General features: G+C 33.1%; 1 protein-coding gene across 4 annotated transcripts in view; it reads left to right on the top strand.

Moving 5' to 3' along the window:
* Positions 1 to 18,319, top strand: part of NIPBL (Nipped-B homolog (Drosophila)) — a 114,719-nt gene that overhangs the window by 49,338 nt on the left and 47,062 nt on the right. For all 4 annotated transcript variants that reach the window (XM_005872584.2, XM_014544874.1, XM_005872582.2 and 1 more), the window contains 10 exons: positions 1,850 to 1,953; positions 5,169 to 5,255; positions 7,486 to 7,717; positions 8,489 to 8,640; positions 9,199 to 9,279; positions 9,756 to 9,856; positions 11,249 to 11,387; positions 13,378 to 13,460; positions 14,039 to 14,171; positions 15,267 to 15,410. In XM_005872584.2, coding sequence (XP_005872646.1) covers positions 1,850 to 1,953; positions 5,169 to 5,255; positions 7,486 to 7,717; positions 8,489 to 8,640; positions 9,199 to 9,279; positions 9,756 to 9,856; positions 11,249 to 11,387; positions 13,378 to 13,460; positions 14,039 to 14,171; positions 15,267 to 15,410 — 1,256 coding nt within the window. The remainder of the gene's footprint in view (positions 1 to 1,849; positions 1,954 to 5,168; positions 5,256 to 7,485; positions 7,718 to 8,488; positions 8,641 to 9,198; positions 9,280 to 9,755; positions 9,857 to 11,248; positions 11,388 to 13,377; positions 13,461 to 14,038; positions 14,172 to 15,266; positions 15,411 to 18,319) is intronic.

Below are 18,319 nucleotides of genomic sequence, written 5' to 3'. Positions count from 1 at the left end.
TTATTGAATACTTACTGTTTGTCAATAGTATGTTTAGTTTTAGAGAAGTAAAGATAAATGCCCCAGCCCTTGGCTTTAACTACCATAACTCCTCACTTAATGTCCTCAGTAGGTTCTTGGAAACTGTGACTTCAAGTGAAACAGTGTATAATGAAGCCAATTTTATCATAGACTAATTGATAGAAAAAGAGTTAAAATCCTGTGGCACATTTCTAGTCACAAAAACATCACCAAATTTCTAAATAAAGACCCAAAACACTTTTATTTTAAACATTGAAATAAATGTGAGTTATACATACATTTAAGAAAGATTAATAAAAAGCAAGATGATTGTTTTCTAACTCATTTATTCCAGTTTGGGGTTGTGGGTGGCTAGAGCCTATCCCAGCAGCTCAGGGCACAAGGTGGGACCACACCTGGACAGGATGCCATTCCTGATGCACTCATACATTCCCCAACACTCAGACTGGGACGATTTAGACACTCCAGTTAACCTAACATGCACATCCCTGGGAGGTGGGAGGAAACCATTGTACCCAGAGAAAACCCATGTAGATATGGGGAGAACATGCAAACTCCACACAGACAGTGGACACAGCCGGCAATCAATCGTTTTTGCTTATTAATGTTATAAAAAAATGTTAACAAAATGATGTTATTCAATGACCTGATGTAATACATAGTCTAATATAGAAAATAGAATAGTAAACCAGTTAGAATACAATAGAATAAAATAATCATCCTATATATCCTATATAATAAAAGGGTAATATGCAAATTGACCAAATGGTGGAATGACTGGAACACCTGCAACCCCGCCCCCAAGCGGGGCAAACCACCCACGGCCCCTTACCCCAGCCAGCCCGCCCTCAATGGCCCCCATCAGGGCAGGCCAGCTGGATCCCATCAGTGCACAAATTCGTGCACTGGGCCTCTAGTTTTACAATAATATGTAAAGATCATAACTCTATAAAACTGTTAAATTTCTATAAAATACTGCTTACAGTGTGTTTATCTATTTGAAAATGCCATGAAAGGTATATTACCCTATACTTCGAAAGTATTTGTTTTGTGAGAGTTACTTTCCTGAGTTTTATTAATATGTCTCCCTGTTGTTGAGAGTATCAGTTCTTCATTTTTAAAACTTTCCAATTCTGTGTTGAGAAACCTTTGTCTTCCATATCATTTAAGATCCCAACAGATAGGGCACTTTCAAATGAGGATAAATTTGAGAAGGAATTATTTACAAAGAGACTAATTACAAAAGTGGAGGCAGAATATTTCCAGAATCCAGGGTTTACAGTCATGGAACTGTTACTGTCTCTACACCCAGAGAAATATGGGTAAAGAGAATTTACCAAAACTTACTCAGTAGGGGAAAACATGTTGTATACAGTGAGCTGCCTTCAAAAAATGGTAACCTTTTGGTCAGAGGACATAGGCAGCTTGAGACCTTGCAAGGAAGGAGTCGCGAATACAAATACCCTGACCTCACTCACTCTCCTTCTCTTTGATCTTCTGACTGGGCACCCCACTGGCTGAACCTAAACAGAAGCCAGAGGGCATGGGAGACTGTTGATGTAGTCTGTGCAGGTTAACCTACTAGGGCAGAAAGCTTGGTTGAGGGTATATCCAAAGTACTAAAGATAACTTATCTCCTCTTCCTATCTTATAACTCTAATTTTAATCACTATCCTCTTTCATTCAGGGTTTGCTTGAGGTTTACAGAGATCTCTTAGGTTGTTGTTTTATAAGTGTTTGGTGTTCAAAAATTTTATTTAAAAGTTAGGCTTACTATTTTGAGCTATTTCTGTTACCTAAGCTGTATTTGTTTGGTTTGGTTTTTCAGGTGATGATGATGAAATTCCTCAGGAACTACTCTTAGGAAAACATCAGCTTAATGAACTCGGCAGTGAATCTGCTAAAATTAAAGCAATGGGTATAATGGATAAGGTATCTCACTAAAGGAAAATTTATGAATTTAGTTAATAACTGATGTTTGAAATTAAAGTGTTCAATGTAAATTGCATAGTTTACATTAAGTAAATAATAATGCAACGAAAATTCATGGTTGCTTTTCTGAGAGTCTAACTGAAATTTTTCTTTAAAAAACAACTTGAATCCAAGAACTATTCTACAGATATTCTAAAGAAAATCATTGCATTGAAAGAGGCATTGGCCTGGACTTCTTCACTTTTTAATTTTTTCATTGTCTGGAAAATTTGGATTATTTTAATGAAGAAATACACTAAATTTTCCTTTGATATTTGCTTTAATAATATACAGTGGTGAAAGAGTAAAGCTATGGTCCATAGGGTCATTGCTTTAGGCCTTAAAATAATTTCTGTGATTTGTCTTTCCTAGGAGCTCTTTGTTGCTCAGTAGTCTCATGGAATAGCAGGATATTTTTTTCATTGATAATAACTTCAAACAACAATGACAGCATCAAGGAATTGCTTCCTGTAATCTTCATGAGCCACCATTTACCCCCTAAACTACTGCATGATTGCTATGCAAACATAAATTCTAAATAAACCCTCTCTCCTAATCAGGCTCTCCATTTTTTATTCATTTTTTATGGAATAAAAAAAAATACCATTTTTTATTCATTTGTTGCCTATATTCCAAATAATAAATACCATACATTTGATGTTTTTATTGAGTTATAATTGATATTTAACATTCTGTTGGTTTCAGGTATACATGATTTTTGTATATATTGCAAAATGATCACAACATAAATCCAGTTAACATCCATCATCATACATAGTTACAGTTGTTTTTTCCTTGTGATGAGAACTTTAAGTTCTCCTTAGCAACTTTCATATTTCAGATATTGAACAACACTAGTTTGAACTGCACGGGTCCACTTTTAAACAGATTTTTTTCAGTAAATACAGTCAGCCCTTGGTATCGTCAGGTTTCGTATCCTTGGATCAAAAATGGTATTTTTACATTCCCAACCTTGGATCAAAAATACTGTTTTCAACCAGTTTGTTAAATTCACAGATGTGAAGGGCTGACTGTAATTAAGTTTTGGGGTAGTCAAAAGTTATACGCATATTTGGACTGTGCTGCGGATAGGTACCCCTAATACTTATGATATTCAGGGATCAGCTGTACAATACAGTGTTATTAACTAGAGTCACCATACTATACATTACATTCCAAGAACTTTTTTTTTTTAATATATTTTATTGATTTTTTTACAGAGAGGAAGGGAGAGGAACAGAGAGTTAGAAACATCAATGAGAGAGAAACATCGATCAGCTGCCTCCTGCACACCTCCTACTGGAGATGTGCCCGCAACCAAGGTACATGCCCTTGACCAGAATCGAACCTGGGACCTTTCAGTCCGCAGGCCGACGCTCTATCCACTGAGTCAAACTGGTTAGGGCCCAGAACTTATTTTTTATCTTGCAACTGAAAATTAGTACCTCTTGACCACCTTCACCCATTTTGTTCACCCCCCACCTCTGACAACCATCGGTCTGTTCTCCGTATCTGTGACTTCAGTTGTTTGTTGTTGCTTTTTACGTTCCATGTATAAATGAGATCATACAATATTTGTCTTTCTCTGTCTGACTTCTCTTAAAATAATGTCCTCAAGATCCATCCAAATTGTCACAAATGGCAACATTTTCTTCTTTTTTATGGCTGAATAATATTCCATTGTACATACATGCTACATTTTCTTCATTCATTCATTATTGGACACTTGGGTTGCTTCCATGTCTTGGCTACTATAAATAATGCTGCCATGAACATGGAGGTGCAGATATCTTTTTGAATTAGTGTCTTCCTTCAGATATATAATTGCTAGATCACATGTTCTGTTTTTAATATATTGAGGAACACTATTGTTTTCCATAGTGGCTATACCAATTTACATTCCCACCATTAGTGCAGAAGGGTTCCCATGAGTTTGATTTTTAAAGAGAGAGACAAGCTCTAGCTGATTTGGCTCTGTGGATAGAGCATCTGCCCACAGACTACAGAAGGGTCCTGGGTTCGATTCTGGTCAGAGGCACATACCTGGGTTGCAGGCTCAATCTTCAGCCCCAGTTGGGGCGTGTGCGAAAGCAACCAATTGTTGGGTCTCTCTCACATTGATGTTTCTCTCTCTTATCTCTCCCTCTCCCTTCCACTTTCTCTAAGAATCAATGAAAAAATATCCTCGAGTGAGGATTAACAAAATAAAATAGAGAGAGATCCCATAGCTAACTAGGAATTAATGTGCTATTTACATTGATATTGCTGTGTGCAGTGAGGATATATTGATTTATTTTGTACATTGGAATATGGCATCAGTTTTCTAAAGTGCCAGTGCCAATCTTAGGTTTTAATTCATAAATTCCACAATTACTAGTACATGTAGCTAATATTCTAACTATTTCAAAGGTGAATTTGCTGAGTATTTTCAAAACATCAAAGGTTTACCAAAAGTCTCAGTAGTTGAATATGTTATGAAAATATACCTGAGTCAGTTACTCTATTGATCCTCCCATTCGACTCTTCTGAATGATTTGGTTGAGAGTTCTAGCTGCATGCTAGGAGGCTAAGAGACCTATTCAATCAAAAGAATATAAATAAAAGTTGCTTCCTGGCAGAATCTCTAAATTGACTACTAATTTTTTTTTTTAAATAGAATCTTTGTAACAAATGAAATAGGATATAGTAAAAGTAATAAAGATTTTTACTAAATAAAGCAATGTTATTTTACATTTGTAACTTATTTACAATTTTATGCTTCTGTTATTGAAAATATTATCTTGGATTTTAAGAAATCTGAATAACATTATAGTATGGAAGCCATGTTATAATCAGAAATCTTATGTGTTTTTCACATGCATGTTCAGTGTCACTGGCACAAAAGCAGAGGGCCCAGCATCAGAGCAAACTTAGTCTTGACTAGCTATATAGTAAGAGTTGAGTTAGAAGCATGCATGTGCCCATTCTGTACTTGCTCTTCTGTCTTTCAAAAACAAGTAATTCTCTACATAATTCAGACGAGTAGAGGATCTAAGTTGGAAAGTTTTCTTTTCTGTTCTTCAAGAGGGTCGTAATGTTATATACTCCATAGTCTAAAGGGGATAATTGTATAGAATATTTTTTGAATAATTTATAACTTTACCAGTGATGGATAAAAGTTTATGTTGCGATTTTAGCTTTCCACTGAAAAAACTGTGAAAGTCCTAAATATCTTGGAGAAGAATATTCAAGATGGGTCAAAGCTTTCCACTTTGTTAAATCATGTAAGTTTAAGAGCCATATTGTTAATTTTACTCTTATGATTGTTAAGATTAATTTTTTCCATAGGAACATTGATTTATAGGAAAAATTCCAAATTTCATTAATTTGAGCTTGTTACCACCATTTACTAGTTACATTCATTAACATGGCTGTTAGAGTTGCACTTTTAGCAATTCAAAGTTCTTTTTTACATATTGTCAACTCACAGCTTTGACATAAAATAAGAATAATAATGACAGGTGTAAATTCATTTAATTTAAAGGACTGTTCTTTAATCTTCCATTATGCTCTTTCTTGTGTAAGTACATGACTGTGTTTAAAACGTCCTTCCATTTATGAAATGGTTGTAGGTAGTACTTCTTTTTCTTGACCTTCTGTGGAAAAAATAGTTAGAAATCTTATGCTGATTTTTTAATGTATTCTAAAACATCAATTCTTATATGCCATATTTATACCTAGCTCAAATGGTTGTTGAAAGGATTAAATAAGTCAATTCATGTAAAGTGCTCAACAGTGTCTGGTACATTGTAAATTCTCAATAAATGTTAACTGGAACTGTTATTACATTTTAGGATGTTTATCTCAAAAGCAGTAGCAGCATGGTATAATGATTTATGAGTGCAAGTCCATTGCCTGAGATCTGCTTTCCTGGCATTGTAGCAGATATTCAAAATCATATGTGCACTCAAATTGATCTTGATGTCTCTTTCATTAATGAATAGAAATAGTGATGTTTATAGGTGTTTGATATAAAAAATAAGAATTGGGGAAGGTTTTGAATTAATGAATATTCTTCATTTTTAAAAGTCTGATTTTAAAAATAGTATATTTATTTTAAAATTTTTCCAAGACAAAAAGCACAGAAGGTTCATATTCCCATCCATCAATAGCTACTCTTAACACTTTTGATATGCATATTTCCATTATTAGATGTAAGTACATACTATGTATCATACATGCACTCGATTTTATCTCATGAAGGAAATGTTCTTGATGTTTTCAGAAGCCACAGGATCTGATGTACATGAAATTAAAAATGTAGGATTATACTCGCAGGTGGTATTTCAATGGCTTATTAAATATATCCATATTTTTCCAATGCCCTCTCTAAATTAGTTTTTGAATCATAGAAACAAAAGGTTTAGAGAAACCTATAATGGCAGTATACTCCAACTTTGGTCTATAAGTTTTATTTAAAATACTTTAGCAAGAAGTTATAATAAATATCATCAAGAATCTAGAGTTCTGGAGAGCTAGCTGATTCAGTCTTAATGAAATTATTTTCATTCCTGAAAACCTTAGTCTCAATGATGAACCTGCTTAACTGATTCTTCCAAACAGCAATTTTAATGTCAAAGAAAAGTTACTTTATCTTATTTTTAAGTAGGTATGTAAGCAGTAAAATGAAAGAAAGCTGAAGAGTTAGAAAAAAGTAATCAAATTTTTAGGCATTAATAATTAGAAAACCCCTCTCTGCTTTACATATAATATGCTTTTATTTGTTCCTTTTCCAATGTATAAACTTTGAATAGCATGCATATAAAAGTATTTCTTGAATATAAAATTGATATTTCATAACTAAGGATATGGTAGAGGGTTTTTGCTTTATAAGATTAAAAGCCACCCCTTCACAATTGTAATGGAGGCTGCTGATATGTAAATTAAAATGTGGTCTTCAGTCAGTTGTTGAATTATCCATTTTAGAAAATAAATTGTGTTAAATGCATACTCATTGTTTTTAATCTCAATTTCAAAATTACAGCGTTGTTGAAAAACAGATATTAGAAATGATTGAGTCAGTAACATTTTACAACTTTTAAATAAGGCTCTACATTTTGTTATTGTTAATTTTTGCTTTGTTCTCACAGCAGCAGAATTTATAAAGTTTTTTTTACTATCATAATGTTTACACCCCAAACACAAACTTATTTATATGTATGTAATTATAGTCTTTAGCTAAAATCTTTATAAAGTGCACGGGTGAAGATTACTATAACTTTGTCATTGGAGTGTCATCTAGTGGTGAAATTAGGAAACAGTATATATTATGTTGAAACAAAGCAATATCAGGATTTTTACTTCATTCCTAATGTCCTTTAAAGAATATATACAGATCAAAACTCTTACCATGTTTTCCACCCATTAAAATAAAATATATCATAATTTATTTTTTTACATTTTAAGGTATAAATGTGTTTATTTCTATTTCAATAACAATCTGCTGTTTTATAGAATAATGATACTGAAGAAGAAGAAAGGTTATGGAGAGACCTGATTATGGAGAGAGTTACAAAATCAGCAGATGCCTGTCTTACAACTATCAACATTATGACATCCCCTAATATGCCAAAAGCTGTATATATTGAGGATGTAATTGAAAGAGTTATACAGTACACTAAATTTCATTTGCAGAATACACTTTATCCTCAGTATGATCCTGTTTACAGATTAGATCCTCATGGAGGTTAGTTTGCCCTTTTATATTGATAGTTTTTAGTATAATATCAAAATTACCTGTTATATAATTTTACCATGTGGATGGGTCAGAATGCGATGGCTTAAAATGGCATAAAATTATTAGATTACATAGGTTATAATAAACACTGCCTTTGATTTGACTAGAATGTAAAGCCTTTAGTTAATCTACTACTTGTTCCATTATTTCTTTAGCACCTATTTATGTATAATAAAGTAATTTCTACTAGTCAGGGAAAAATCCCAGATAATATTAGCTTCTGGTTCCATTTATCACTTCCTCTTAATTTTTCGCAGAATATTAGTTACCTACAAAATGGATTGATTTAGGATATATATTCTTTCTTTTATTTCTAACCTTTATAAATAAGCAATGAACTAGTTAACATGTATATAGTTGAAGAGAAAAAGATAAACTTGGTCATGAATAACCTACATTTGGTTACCTATTGAATAATTGCAAGTTAACTTACAGGGAAATATAATCTTACTATCTTACAATACAAAAATAGAAATAAAGATGAAGTGATATTTTAGATAAAAGAATTTAATAGCCACAGAAATGTGCCATACAGTATTGTTAAAAGAATGTTTACTTTCAAAATAAATACCTAGAGAGTAATTTTCTCTCTCAATAAATAACCAGGTTATATTTTTATATAGGGGGGAAAGTGTGTCCTCTTAATTCAGAAAACAGTTTTATTGCTGTTTATTAAAAATTATTGAAAGTTTATATATTCCTTGTTTTGAATTTTTTTAGGAGGCTTATTAAGTTCAAAGGCAAAACGGGCAAAGTGTTCTACCCATAAGCAGAGAGTAATAGTAATGCTTTATAATAAAGTTTGTGACATTGTTAGCAGCTTATCAGAATTGCTGGAGATACAACTTCTTACAGACACAACAATTCTTCAGGTAAGTTTTTTGAAGCATTTTTATATTTATAGACCAAATTATGTAAGACTAGAGGGTTTACTTGAGTTTAATATAACCTTGCTCACTTCATGATAATACTAGCACTGTATTAGTTTTTCATGCAGAGTATATCTTAAATTGAAATATATTCCAGGGAAATTTTTAGAAGAAACATTTGGTGCAGAAGACAGGTGAATAAATGTAGTATAAATTCTAAACTCTAAGTTCTTGGAAAGATAAGTTATTATTTTCTTTCAAATATGTGAGGATATTTTCATCCAGAATGGCGGCAATGTCTTTTTGTTTCTCTATATTCTGTGACATCAATTCTAAAGGTGGAGATTAGAGGAATGGTAGCTGTTAGGAAGGTATGTGCTAATGTGTTTGAGGATGAATGGGATCAGAGGAAGAACTAGATGCTGATTGATGAGGGGAAAATAAATGCGCTCTCAGTGTTTTCCAGTAAGTTCGTGAATGTTTTTAGAATTTAGTAAGGTAGAATGTTACTGAAATCAACTAAAGGTGTGTACTGATTACTCTTTTTTTATGTGTGTGCAGGTATCATCAATGGGAATAACACCATTTTTTGTGGAAAATGTCAGTGAACTACAATTGTGTGCCATTAAGTTAGTCACTGCAGTAAGTATAATCAATTTTATTTTAGTTTATCCCCCCCAGGAAAATATTGATATAATTTAATCCAAACTTGCAAAAATTAATGCAGATTCAAATTTTCCATAGATTCATTTCAACATAAGGACTTTTTAGTGTGCCTTAGATTTTAAGCACTTGTAAATACTTAAAAAAATCTTTGTTAGTAATTCTGTAACATTTATTACAAAATCAGAATTGCTTAAAATTATTTGAATCTTATCTTACTTTCCATACTCTGACTTCTGTAAGAATGTTATTAATGATAGGAAAATTAAGCAGGTTACCCCAGTCATTGCTATTAAAGATATTGACAACATTTTCAATTTAAATGGCAGATTTTTTTTTCTTTTCTTTCTTTTTTGGAGGCAGATTATATTTGTTATCACATTATAGTAGCATTTTTGTTTTGTCTTTAAATAATTATAACAAACTTAATTTGGAATCTTATAATTACTAAACAGGTATTCTCAAGATATGAAAAACATAGGCAGTTAATTTTGGAAGAAATTTTTACTTCACTTGCAAGATTACCAACCAGCAAGAGGAGTTTAAGGAACTTCAGGTAATTATAGCAAAGGCCAAGTGTAATAAAGAACTCCATTATATTGTAGCCATTACATATTCTTCATCATTTTTGTCTTAATTTTTTTATTTTAATGATCAAATCAGAAAGGCAGTTCTGTCAAAATAGCATGAAGAATAGCTTAGATATGTGAAATAACAGTGCACATTTGGGGAATTTAAAGAAGTTCAATGATTCTCAAGTGTAAAGATATATGGCAGGATTTTTCCGTTTCAGTGCTAGTGACATTCTGGGCCAGATAATACTTTGTTGTGTGGGGCTGTCTTTGTAACATGCTTAGCAGCATCCCTGACCTCTACTCTACTTACTAGATGCCAAGAGCAAAACCCCTCCTTCCAATGATTGAGAACCAAAATTTTCTCCAGACAATGACAAATGTCCCCTGAGAAGCAAAGTCATCCCTTGTTAAGAACCACTGGTCGGGGTGGAGGGGGGTGTTCAGGAGAATCATTGGTCTGTGAGAAGAGCAATGGAAATTGGCTCTAAAGAGTCAGAGGCAGTTCAAGGGTTTTATTAGCCATACCAAGGAACTTGGACTTGATACTTTATATAGTAGGAACCACTAAACACTGTTTTTAAAAGAGAGCTGAAAGATTGCTCTAACAGCAATATAGAGTAGACATGAAGATTAAATGCTCTTAAATCACTAAGCACAGAGTAACTAAGGAATGTTATCGATTGCTGTAGTCAGCATTTTGTCTTTGTTGTCATAGTTAATCATTATCATAACTATCATTATAATATTCCTGAGTAATTAAATGTGTTCATCTGGTATATAAAATTAGATTGCTTTCAAGGCTATCTTTTATAAAATAATTTTGATCTTAATTTTTTATACTAATTGTATAATTGATAAACATCTGTTGTCTATTAAACCTCTAGAAAAGCTATCAGCATATAAAATAATTCCTATGTTTTGATAATATCTTTAGAACAAAAGATTTAGAGTTTTTGTAATATTCTATAAGATAAGATGATCAAGAGCTGACTGTGGAGCAGATTTTAATAATGAATACCAGAATGCATGGGCATTTGGAAATCTTGAAGACTTTCCTCATTTGAAAAACCATTTTGAGAAATATTTTATATTTTTCATTATAAACTTTTTATGTGCAGCATAGAGTATGGAAATTTGTATTAAATGTTGCATTTTTCTTTGACTTTTAATTAAGTATGCATAGGGATTTAGTTAGCATTTTTCTAATTTATTAAAAATAATTAGACATGATGCTATTATAAGCACTAAAGATAATGCCTTAGAACTATTGGTAAAGAAAGTATCCTGAAACTTTCAGATGGTAGATTACATTAAAAATGAAATTCTCTTTATACTCTGTATGAATGATTTAAATATTTTCTTCTCCATTGAAGGTTAAACAGTAGTGATATGGATGGAGAGCCTATGTATATTCAGATGGTTACAGCACTGGTTTTACAATTAATTCAGTGTGTAGTACACTTACCGTCATCAGAGAAGGATTCTAATTCAGAAGATGACTCAAATAAAAAAGTAAGAAATCTTTTATAAGGTTTATAACTTTGTATTTTTTTTTTTTTTAAAAAGCACATATATTCTCTGCCAATCTTATATAACTGAAGTTCTTATTTAGGGCTTCATGGCTAGGCTTTTTAGGATCTTTACTAGAGCACTAGATCAGGTTTAAGGAGACTTGAGTTCTGGTAGACTGATATATCTGCCAGTAATGAAACACACAAATCATTTGAATCTGAGTTTGTTTCTTCAGCTATAAAATGGAAATGGTAGTACCAAAACAGGCCTATCATACCAAGTTGTAAAACTCAAGTGAGATATTGAATGTGGAACTTAGTGTTATAATTATAATATGTAATATCTATATTAGTGCAAAACATAATTTAATATAAATACTTCACGAATAAAATGAGTTCATGCCCTCACTATTAAGTAAATCATAACTAGTTAAGATTTGCTTTTGGTTTGTAACTTTTACACACCAATGCTTATAATTTTTCCAAGTTTTTATAATACTGCTTCAGAAGAAACAGGGATAATTTTATATCTTTATTCCATTATATCCAGATATATTTGTGTGTGTAAAATTTTAATTAAGAGAAAAATGCAAAGTTAGGTCTCTCTTGTTTCTTTGTCCTTTCCTAATCCCATTATTCTCTCTCTAGTCTTCCCTTTCTTACCATCTGTGACCTGTATCATAACAGTGTTTACTCCTTCCATTTATGTATTTACTAGAGGCCTGGTGCATGAATTCGTGCACAGGTGGGGTCCGACTGGCCCGCCCCAATCGGGGCTGACCTGGGCAAGGCCAGCCGCGGGGAAGTTGGCCAGCCAGCCCTGCCCCTGATCGGCCGGTTGGCCAGCTGCAGTGCGGGTCATAGCAACCGGTCATTCTGGTCACTTGGCTTTTATATATATAGGTCTGCATAAATTTGATACAGCATTTTTTTTAATTTTAATAAATAATATACTGATGGCCCTAACTGGTTTTGCTCAGTGGATAGAGCATTGGCCTGTGGACCAAAGGGTCCCAGATTCAATTCCAGTCAAGGGCATGTATCTTGGTTGCAGGCTCCTCCCTGGCCTGGGCCCTGGTCGGGGCACGTGCAGGAGGCAACCAGTCGATGTATTTCTCTCACATCAATGTTTCTGTCTTTCACACTCTCTTCCACTGTCCCTAAAAATCAATGGAAAAATATCCTCGGATGAAAATTAACAACATCAACAAATAATAACAATAATAATAATATACTGACATATTTACAACTAATTTTTTCACTCAACATTGTTTTAGTAGATAAAACAATAATACTGGGTTCTTTTTGACTTGATTAAACATATCATATAACTATATCAAAACTTAGAGCAAGAGTTTCTCTAGATATACTAGAAGTAGAATATTAAATCTTAGTGTACATACAGCTTTACTGGAACTTGTCAGTTTGTTCAACAAAGTGGTGTTCTAGTTTATATTCTTACATTTTGATTTTACTTAGTCTGGTCAGTGTGAAATTATACCATGTTTTATTTTGCATTTTCCTGGCTAATAGTGAGTTTTTTCAAATATTGATTCACCTTTGGTTTCCAAAACTTTGAATTGACTATTTATATTCTAGCTTTTAAACTTCTAATGAAGGAATTGAATTTTCTTTTGTATTATTATTCGTGTTTAATAAACTTTGAGCTTGTAATGTTTTGTATTTTCAATCACTTTTGTGTTCTGACCTAGATCATGATATGCAATTATTAATATTGTATTTGCTAACCACATTTGTCACTCTTACATATTTTAATAAATTAACATGAACTCTCAGTATTTTCATTTAGTTTTTATAAAGTATTGAAATATGTTTGAAATGCTAATTGTAGCTTTTCTCTTTTTACATAAAAGAATAGTTAAGCGTTTTAGTATTTTAATATATTACACATATTCAGTAATAACATGGCATTAGCAACTTAACTGTTATTTGCTGCTTATATTCGTATAAATTTATTTTTCTCAATCTAGGTCGACCAAGATGTTCTCATTACCAACTCTTATGAAACAGCCATGCGAACAGCTCAAAACTTCCTTTCCATCTTCCTTAAAAAGTGAGTATGGTAACATAATCTGATTTTTATTTTTCCAGTATAGAGAATAGTTTATTTATTTTAAGTAAAAGATTAATCCAATTTTCTGCCATAAACTTTTGTATATCTCCCTAGCTCTTGATTTCCTGATCTTTAAAATGAGGTACTTGGAATATTAAAATCTAAAATTTTGTGAACTTGCTTATATGTTGGGTTCCAAAAGTGAAAGTACTAGATTGAAATTTTGTAATTTTTTTTTTTTTCAGTATATTTTGGGGCATTCTATCAAATAGGAAAGTTGTGGAAAGGGGTTACTTTGCTTTCATAAAAATTTATGGTAAACTCATAGAGAGAAAAACAGTGGTCATTTTTTTAAGTGTGTTATACTTGCCAGAAAGTAATGTTAATATAGTCAGTAAATGAATTCCCTATAGTAGGGAGGGAAATGATGTTTGAGAAATACGGTTATTTTAAACCATGTTTTCATGTACTGTCCTAATACCTTGTTTTAGATATAAAAAAGAGAAAATTAACAAAATTTCAGTCATATTGGTGGACATGTCTCCTAAATTCACAGTCTTTTCATTATCTTTGAACAGATGTGGTAGTAAGCAAGGTGAAGAAGATTACAGACCACTATTTGAAAATTTTGTTCAAGATCTTCTTTCAACAGTCAATAAGCCTGAATGGCCAGCTGCTGAACTACTCCTTAGTTTGTTAGGGAGACTGTTGGTAAGAGTATAGAATTTAAAGATTATTAGATTACTAGAAGACAACATAATGAGGATATACTCTGATTCACAGATGATGAATTCTTTAAAAATGTGTAAGGAAATATGACCATTGCATCTCTATTTTTGCATGTTCATAAAATTGTACACAATATTGTCAGTACCTTGTAGAAAACAAATGTGACTTTTGGTGTTTTCATTTCATTACATAAGATAATAGTACTTTAGAAAGTTTTTTTTTTGGTTTAGAACTCTTATATCATTAGTTTAAAGCACCTCAACACTGAGTCATAAGTTATTGTAGTTAATTCAAAGCATGAAACTGATTAACATGAAACTGTCATTTTTAAGAGTAATTCTAAAAACAAGATACTTTCTAGTCCTCGTGTAACTCAATAGGGAAATGCAAAGAAATATTGTGATTTTTGCTTTTATTTTGAAACTACATTTGGACTTGTGCAATACAAATTGTAACAAAGCTGTTGGGACTTTACTTTCTGTGAACTAGAAAATATATGAATACTATTCTGGAACCAAGATAATGTTTCATAGGCATCAGAATTCCAGCCTAAGAAAATTTAGTAATACTTTATTTTTAACAAATAAGCAGTTGAGCCTACATTTAAAGAAAGTGATGGTGTGCCTAGGGAGGTTTAATCTATAATTTTTTTAAAATAAATTTTTATGCATTTCAGAGAGGAAGGGAGAGGGAGAGCGATAGAAACATAATGATGAGAAAGAATCATTGATCAACTGTCTCTTGCATGCCCCCTACTGGGGATCGAGGCCACATCCCGGGCATGTGGGCATGTGTCCTGACTAGGAATCAGCAGTGATCTCCTGGTTGATATATCTCATGAGGCTCAATCACTGAACCATACTGGCAGGGTTTTTAAAAAAAACAACAACAAAAAAAACTTTCAGACTCCAGAAACTCAAAAGGCAATCACTTTATGGAAAATTATCACAATAAAAAAGTTTATATTTCAGATAATACAACATGGATTTGAAATTTATATGATAAATTGCTATTAAAAATATACTGTTCATAAACTGGTTAAGTTATATCAAAATTGCTTTTTCTTTTTATATATAGGTTCATCAATTCAGCAACAAGTCAACAGAGATGGCTTTAAGAGTGGCGTCTCTTGATTACCTTGGAACTGTTGCTGCCCGATTGAGGAAAGATGCCGTCACAAGCAAAATGGATCAAGGATCTATAGAGAGAATTTTAAAACAGGTATTCAGATAAAGGGTTAAAATTATGGGAATAAATAATAGTTAACTACTTTCTTTACATATTCTTATGTCAGTGTTGCATTTCATTTTGTAGATTCAAAATAAGATCAATACTTCTAAAAGTGGGCTTTTCAAAAATCCCTGCCAGAGAAAGTTAACAATGTCGGGTGACTTATAATGTCTGTCAGGAACATTGAAATGATTTACATAAATCCTTAGTTTGCTTTCCTTTTGCAAATTATTGCTATGAATGTATGTTGTTATTTTCTGTTTGGTTTAACATAAGTTTTATTTAAATCTTTAGTTTACTGAGGTGATGGTTTTTTACATCCAATCCAGTTGTTTTGTACCTTTGAATGTTGTGTATCTTTCTTTAGTGGGGAAAGGTGAAGAAGACTTCTTTTGATTTTATTATATGAGAGAGCTTTCATGTTTTAGGGGGGGAAAATGTTTTTTATTACTACATTTACTTTTTTTAAGTATGGATGAGATGATAATAATAGTATAGGTTACTTAAGAAAATTGGTAAGTAAATGATCTCTAATTCTACCACATACAGCTATTTTCATTTTTTTCTACTCTTTTTTTTTTTAATGTCTGTTACCTTATCCATGTTGGCCATTAAAAATACCTCTAAATTTTTTAATATACTTTGTATTTTGAAATAATTTTAAACTCACAGAAGAATTATAAGATTATTACAAAGAGCTTCCATAAACTTTTTACCCAACTTCCTTAATTGTTGACAACTAACAACATTTGCTTTATCAATCTTTTTCAAAATATACTTTCATGTGTATCTGTATATACTATTTTTTTTTCCCCTGAACCATTTCAGCCCCCATTACCACTGGATTTCAAAGTGTAATTCCTTAAACAAGTAGCACCAACATTAAGATCACCTAGGAACCTGTTAAAATGCAAATTCTCAGAACTCTCCTTGGACCTACTGAATAAGAAACTCTGGGGGTAGGGCCCAGCCATCTGTGGTTTAACATATTCTCCTTTTGATACTAATCAGTGCTGAAGTTTGAGAATCACTGCTTGATATATATTTTCTACAGACAAGAACTCTCACCTATCTACAGTACAATTATCTAAAGCAAGACATTACCATTAATATAATAATGACCATTCCTGTTTTTTTTTTACTGGGTTATAATTTGTTGCTGTCATTATTTTAATGCTCAAGTTGTCTAAGATTTGACCAGTAAGAAACCCTGTAAGCTCACTTTTTTGTCTTTTTGACATACTTTTATCTTTGAGGACTTTCATACTTTATGGCACAATGAGATGTTTCAGGCTCATCTTTAACTTTCCTTCCCAGCCCTAGAATCAGCCATTTCTCCAAGTACTGCTGGCTCCTTTTATTGGGAAATGGTAATTTAGAAACCAAGATCTAGGTACTAGGTGACTTTCATTATTTCTTAGAGTGGACCTACCAGTGGTCGGCAAACTCATTAGTCAACAGAGCCAAATGTCAACAGTACAACGATTGAAATTTCTTTTGAGAGCCAAATTTTTAAAACTTAAACTATATAGGTAGGTACATTGTTATTAACTTAATTAGGGTACTCCTAAGGCTTAGGAAGAGCCACACTCAAGGGGCCAAAGAGCCGCATGTGACTCGTGAGCCGCAGTTTGCTGACCACAGACCTAGACCTTTTATTTGTCACATATGGCCATGTAGACAGTACACTGTAACACTAGAGGGTAGTGTTATCGGTGGGGTGCTCTCTTTGTCCCCACCTGTTGCTGGTGGAAGTGGAGCTCTTGGGGTGCCACAGAAATAAAAATTTCCTGAGGCCCCCACGGGAGGATGAGATATTCTGGAAAGTTTTATTGATGATGTAACATTAAGGGAGTTCCCCCACAAGGTCCCATCTCCTTCCGTTCCACCATGGAAAAAGTCCAGCCTTGTCTTCAGTGGGGCTAGAATTACAGCCACTGCCCAGAGTCTTTGCTCCATATTAAAGCACAGTCCAGTCCAGCATCTGGCTCACTTAGCTTGTATTCCCAGTTGCAATCCACTGCATGTGGGATGGCCATTCAGCTTCTGTGGCTGCATGGCAGTCTAGTGTGGGTCACAGAGCAAGCGAGAACAGAAGCAGGAACAAAGCAAGAGGAACAAGAGATTGAGAACTCTTTGTCTCAGGGTTATAAGGAACTTAACCAATAAGTATTCAGGATTTCATGTGCTTTCTGTGGTTTTGTCCTCCTAGCCAATTATCTTGTTCCCCAGGTTAGACTAACAGGCAAGCACCTTCTGTACATCAGCCAGACTTCACTGAGCATGCGCCCATCTTCCCCTTTGCTGGACCCTTCCCCTAGTGATTTGCTGGAAATAGACCGCTGGTTCCCTGGGGAGAATAAAGTTGCAGCTTCCTGCTGAAGCTGCCCTGATGACTTATATGCTCTATAGTCTATATAGCCTGGCCTCCCCTTTGCTCTCTTCCTATTGTTAATATCAATAAACTAGCTAGTTACAATGGTAACAGGAGTCATTCGTAAATATTTGTATGGCTCTTAACATACTTCCAAATTGTTTTTTGGAAGTTTGCAGTATACTAGTTTACAGTGTTATGACAAGTTTCTGAATTTATTCATTTCACCACTCTCCTAGAACATGGCTTATTCTAATCCTTGTTTTCTACTTAGATATATTATGAACCATACATTTGGCATTTCATGTAACAAAGCTACAGTATAAACTATAGACATGAATGTCAACTCACAGTTACTTTCTTCTCTGTATTATTTTTTTTTAATTAATAAATCTTTATTGTTCAGATTATTACAGATGTTCCTCTTTTCCCCCGGTAGCTCCCCTCCACCTGGTTCCCACCCCACCCCATGCCCTTACCCCCTGCCACTGTCCTCATCCATAGGTGTAAGATTTTTGTCCAATCT

This window comes from Myotis brandtii, unplaced genomic scaffold, assembly GCF_000412655.1.
Source record: "Myotis brandtii unplaced genomic scaffold, ASM41265v1 scaffold384, whole genome shotgun sequence".
NCBI lineage: Eukaryota > Metazoa > Chordata > Mammalia > Chiroptera > Vespertilionidae > Myotis > Myotis brandtii.
The sequence above is the reverse complement of the archived record's forward strand: the minus strand, read 5'-3'. Positions and strand labels throughout refer to the sequence as shown.